Genomic DNA, 4,557 nt, shown 5'->3' with positions numbered 1-4,557 from the left:
TCAGAGAACACTTCAGCAGCACCCAGGGGTCCTTGTGGGCGGTCTGGGAGCGGGCACTGAATTATTGCCAGAGGGTGACCAGCCAAGCCTAGCCTCATTCATGGTTAAAGGGACACCAGACTTGGAAATAAAGAGGCTGTCTGTCCTGGAAAGTGACTGGTCTGCTGTAAAACTGTCCCTGGGCTCACGAGGGCTTGTGTTACACATGTCACATAGCTACCTCGTGACCCAAGAACAGATCTGAAATACAGCTCTGATGGAAAAGTTATGGGTAGAGGTTTTTTGGTTTTTGTGTGTTTTTTGTTTGTTTGTTTTTTCGTTTGTTTTCTGTGTGAGCAATCTTTATTTGGGTCCCTTCTAGCAGGGCTACTAATAGTTGTTAGCTGTGAGGATGATGGGCTTTCTCCCAGGCATTGACTGGAATGGCCCATCTTCTGAGCGAGACTGGCTCTGTCGTACACTGCTTAGCAGATGGGGTGGCCCGGGTTCTAGGTGGGCCTCTCATCAAGGCCCCTGGAACTTGGGCTAGAGACACTCAGATGCTAATCAGAAACTTCCTGGCATCATAGGGAGATCCGTGAGTAAAGACCCTCCTGTTTCAAGTTGCATGACTAATATAAGGTGATTCCCCCAAGGTCAGGAGCCAGGAAGTTCTGTCTCCTGACCAGTAGGCAAGGCTCAGGGGAGCAGATGTTCCTGGGCTTGCCTCAGGACCCCCTAGCCAGTTCCTTGCCGAGGGTGTGAAAATGAACGAGGACAACTGCGACAAAAGCCTGTCTGGAGCCAGGATTTCTAGCCTCCTCAGGCTCATTCTGATGAGGTGTGTGGCACAGAAACAGAACATGGACTCACAATTCTCATTGGATTGTTTATTTTGTACCATGTAGTTTTTGCCTTTATTAAAGCGGAAATAGATTCATGGTTACAAAGCCTGTGACATTATGGGCCTGCATTGTCCTTGAACTGCTCACAGACTGAACACTTGTTATCTGAGGAGCCCTCCTGCTCCTCCTCAGCCTGGTCAGGGTCCTCTGATGGAGCCATGACTGAAAGGCCAGTGATCAGTGTAGAATAGCAGATGTTGTACAAAGACATCACTGAACCTTGTAGTGGTTCATTTGGGGGGGTGGGGGGTAGATCCCCTGTGCCATCGGTTCCGGCAGTAGCCCTGGGCACAAACATGACATTTCCAGATGTGCCCTCCCCACATGAACTACTTGCTGCACTTGGGCACTGGACCTCCCTGGCACTGCCCATGGGCTGAGGAACCGAGAACTTGAATGCCTGGTTAGCATTGGTTCCCCAATCATTCTTGCCTGTCTCCTGAGTCTTTTGTTTGGCTTCTTTGCCGCCGTTCTGGTGGTGTGATCTTGGGGAGTGTCTTGTGGGGGCCATCTTCTTCTTTCTCTTTGGGGGTGTGGCACTGGTCCCTGGACAAACACGCATCACCTGGTTGCCTTGTGTTGTAATGTTCTCGAGGAGCCAAGGCTTGCCTCTCTGGAAATTACAATTTCTGTAGATCTGAAACAAAATTAATTAATTTAGTCACTTGTGGAGAAAATATACCTATTTGACATTAACTGGCCTCTCAGAGTCTTTACTCATCCCTGCAGGTTATCTCTAAGGGGGCTATAGTTTCAAATGAAAATCTAGTTTCTCATCTTTTGATAAATACTGTATCATGTGAAAAAGGGTTAGACCCTAAAATGAAGCCCTTTCAGTATATCGTTCTCCTGGGTCCACTAGGAAGATGTTTGAGAAACAGGGAATGTGGGAAACGGGAGGACTTTCTACTTTACCACCATCCTGTTCCCTGCAGAGAAAACTGAAGAGTTGCTTGGGCATATTTTGCTAAAGCCATGGCGGTTCAGCAAGCAGATGAAACTCTTCAGGCTTTTCGATTCAAAGATTTGCTCCTCGCCCCTTCGGCAAAGAATCTCCCTCTGGAAAAGATTTTCATCAATGATCACGGTGTCTCCGTCATCATTCCAGCACACAGACGAGAAGGCGTCGTCTTCCACTATCCTCCAAAGCTTTCTTGGGAAGGACAGCCCAAGAAGAATGTTGTTTCCTTCCACATTGGCAGTGCCTTGGCTTGGGTCCTGTGGTTGTGGGTTGTCTTGGGGGCTTGGACCTGGGCTGTCTTCTTGGTCCCCCTGGCTCTCCAAAGCCTCCCTTGGACCCACATGAGGATCTGGTGATGTATCATATTGGGCCATTATTGGTGGTTGCCCATCCTCTGATAGGGCCAGCTTGGCTTCTTGCATCTCAGGAGTATTCTTATTAGCCATGTTGATGCTCTACATCAAAAAGCACTTGGTACCCAGCATCCTATCACTTCAAAAGTGGGGTCAGAAATGCCTTTGGTCACAGCAGTGATGCCCTATATATACTGTCCTCAAAATTCTAGAGTCTCGGTCGTGGGGCAACCAGCTGCTTAAGTCATGTGATGTCACAAAGGTGACTTATGGCTGCTCTGGAGTGTGGGCCTTGGCCAAGTATAGGGGAGTGGACATCGGTAGGGCCCCCATCTTCTCTCTTTTCTAATAGTATAGAGAAATAGTGTTCAGGTTAATAGAAAAGGTGTTCATATGCTGCCAGGAAGATTGTTTCTTGTTGCTAGTTCACTGGATGTGTTGAGAGGTCACGATCCTATCTCCACCCCCATCCCTACAGAAGGGGTGCAGGCGGTTCATGGCCTCTTTGTTGCTCAAGGGCAAGGCCCTGGTTAGTCCTAGCCTGGGCAACCACCAAGACTGCCTGGGTCAGATGGGCCCCTGGGGGACTGTATCTCCCAGAAAATGGTGGTTTGCCTAGTCTCAGTAGGTAGCCCCCCTCTTCAATGCACCCTTCACAAGCTTCCTGCTTTGTCTCTTCCAGCTGTGCCTACTGATTGGCAGGTCCTGCTCAGATGATCCCAAAAGAGAGTCCTATTGTCTTAGCCCTGGGTCCAGTTGTCCTTAGAATAGGGCTGTGAGGAATGTTCCTCTCATTCCTCAACCTCATTGCTACCCAAAGCACCTGAGAGAAGATGTTAAACACGGTGTTGCAGTGGGAATGGACAGCCACATCCTCTGATGTCCTCAGAGCCCCCTCTTGAGCTTGGCTTGCCGCCAAATCTCACCACTCTCAGGTCACAATAGCATTGGCTTTAGTTTCTATGTCTTCCACATAGGAACTCTTCTCACTACCCAAGATGGGTTCACTTTGGGGCACCTGCATGCGTCTTCTCAAATCACCCTCCCCAAACCCTCAGATTCAGACTCCCTTGAGGCCTCCCCTATGCCCCATTTCCTTTCTTCAGTGAAGTGGGTGGGCTTTGGCTTTCCCAGATTTCAGGCTTCCCACTTCCAAATTGGATCTCCTTTGGTACTTCCCCTTTTCATTAGTGATTTGTGGTTAGGCACATATTCAGCTCTGGGGAAACAAAGCATTCCACTGACTCACTCCGAAGCCAGCCCTGTTCTCCTTGCCAGAAGCCCCCCGCCCCCCCCCACACACACACACCTGTGTGTTCGAGTTCTGCCATAGCCTTGAAGATAGGTACATTGAATCATTTTGTTTGCTCTTGGGTTAGATTCTTTTCAAGAACCCTACACAGACTCACTACTAAGTTAAATTCCAACATGTTTAGCTAGCTGTGACTGAAGGAAGCTGATATAGAAATAATCATAAATATGTAGTTGAACATAGATGAGAGCCTGGGTGTGGGATGGCACAAAAGCAAAATTCAAGTCATCTTCACCATAGAGGAGAGGATACGACAGTGGTTTTGGTGATCCATGTTCTCTAGCTGTTTGGGGTAACTTTGGTCTTAATAATCACTCTGTATAGGGAGATGGAAAGGCACCACCTGCACGGGACCTAGGTTCTGGTCCCAGCTCTGCCACTAAGTGGTGTTATTTGTCCTCCCTGAGGGTCAGTCCTTTGTTCTGAAAGGGAAGCCAGAGGCATTAGGGAAGAAAATACCCTAAGGTGCCTCTCAGCCTAAAGATGAGCCCCAAGTCTAGATTCAGGTTCAGTCCATGGTCTTTGTGCTTCTAAACAGGTTTACAAAGCATTCATTCAAGAATCAGTTTATTCTTGGAGGACATGCCCTAGACCATGTTTGCCCACGGCTGCTCTAGGGCCTAGAGGATTAGAATGGCTGGCTTTTCAAAGGGAAGCTCCTAGTATCTCTGGTTAAACAGCCAGATCCCTTTGGTTGCCTACTAGAGTATTGTTCCTTAAGCGAGTTTTTTAAAGACTGAAAAGGAGGTGTCCCTGTGGCCTTTGCTAGCTCATGACTCTGCTAATCACTTATTTAAAGGGACTTGCCCATTTTATTGGAAGGAAATTGGAGAGAAGCCTCTAGAAAGCAGAGTCTGTCATTTTGTGTGAAAGGGTGTTTATTTGATACGTTTTAGGCACTCTTGAGTCCCGAGGTTTCTAGAGGATCTTTGATTCAAGAACCACCAAATTTCCATTGTCATGAAGAATCTAGGACATCAGGCTCATCTTTTCTTCTGAAGATGAAATGTTCACACTGTTGACTTCAATGGAGTTGAAGAAAGGCAT

The 4,557-nt window shown here is 47.9% G+C and overlaps 1 protein-coding gene across 1 annotated transcript; it reads right to left on the bottom strand.

Moving 5' to 3' along the window:
* Window positions 1-939: 939 nt before the first annotated feature.
* LOC111825782 (heat shock transcription factor, X-linked member 3-like) lies at window positions 940-2,291 on the bottom strand. The gene is made up of 2 exons (XM_023752990.1): window positions 1,800-2,291; window positions 940-1,521 (listed from the first exon to the last, which is right to left on the bottom strand). The coding sequence occupies exons 1-2, from the start codon at window positions 2,289-2,291 to the stop codon at window positions 940-942; spliced, it is 1,074 nt and encodes a 357-aa protein (XP_023608758.1).
* Window positions 2,292-4,557: the final 2,266 nt, after the last annotated feature.

Source organism: Myotis lucifugus, unplaced genomic scaffold (assembly GCF_000147115.1).
Source record: "Myotis lucifugus unplaced genomic scaffold, Myoluc2.0 scaffold_40, whole genome shotgun sequence".
NCBI classification, from domain to species: Eukaryota; Metazoa; Chordata; class Mammalia; order Chiroptera; family Vespertilionidae; genus Myotis; species Myotis lucifugus.
The sequence above is the reverse complement of the archived record's forward strand: the minus strand, read 5'-3'. Positions and strand labels throughout refer to the sequence as shown.

Bases quoted from the DNA above. Each gene is read 5' to 3' on its own strand.
- LOC111825782 (XM_023752990.1), bottom strand. From the start codon at position 2,291: ATGGCTAATAAGAATACTCCTGAGATGCAAGAAGCCAAGCTGGCCCTA. The intron at 1,522-1,799 runs GTAAAGTAGAAA...ATTTTGTTTCAG, and splicing joins CTGCAGGGAACAGGATGGTG to ATCTACAGAAATTGTAATTT.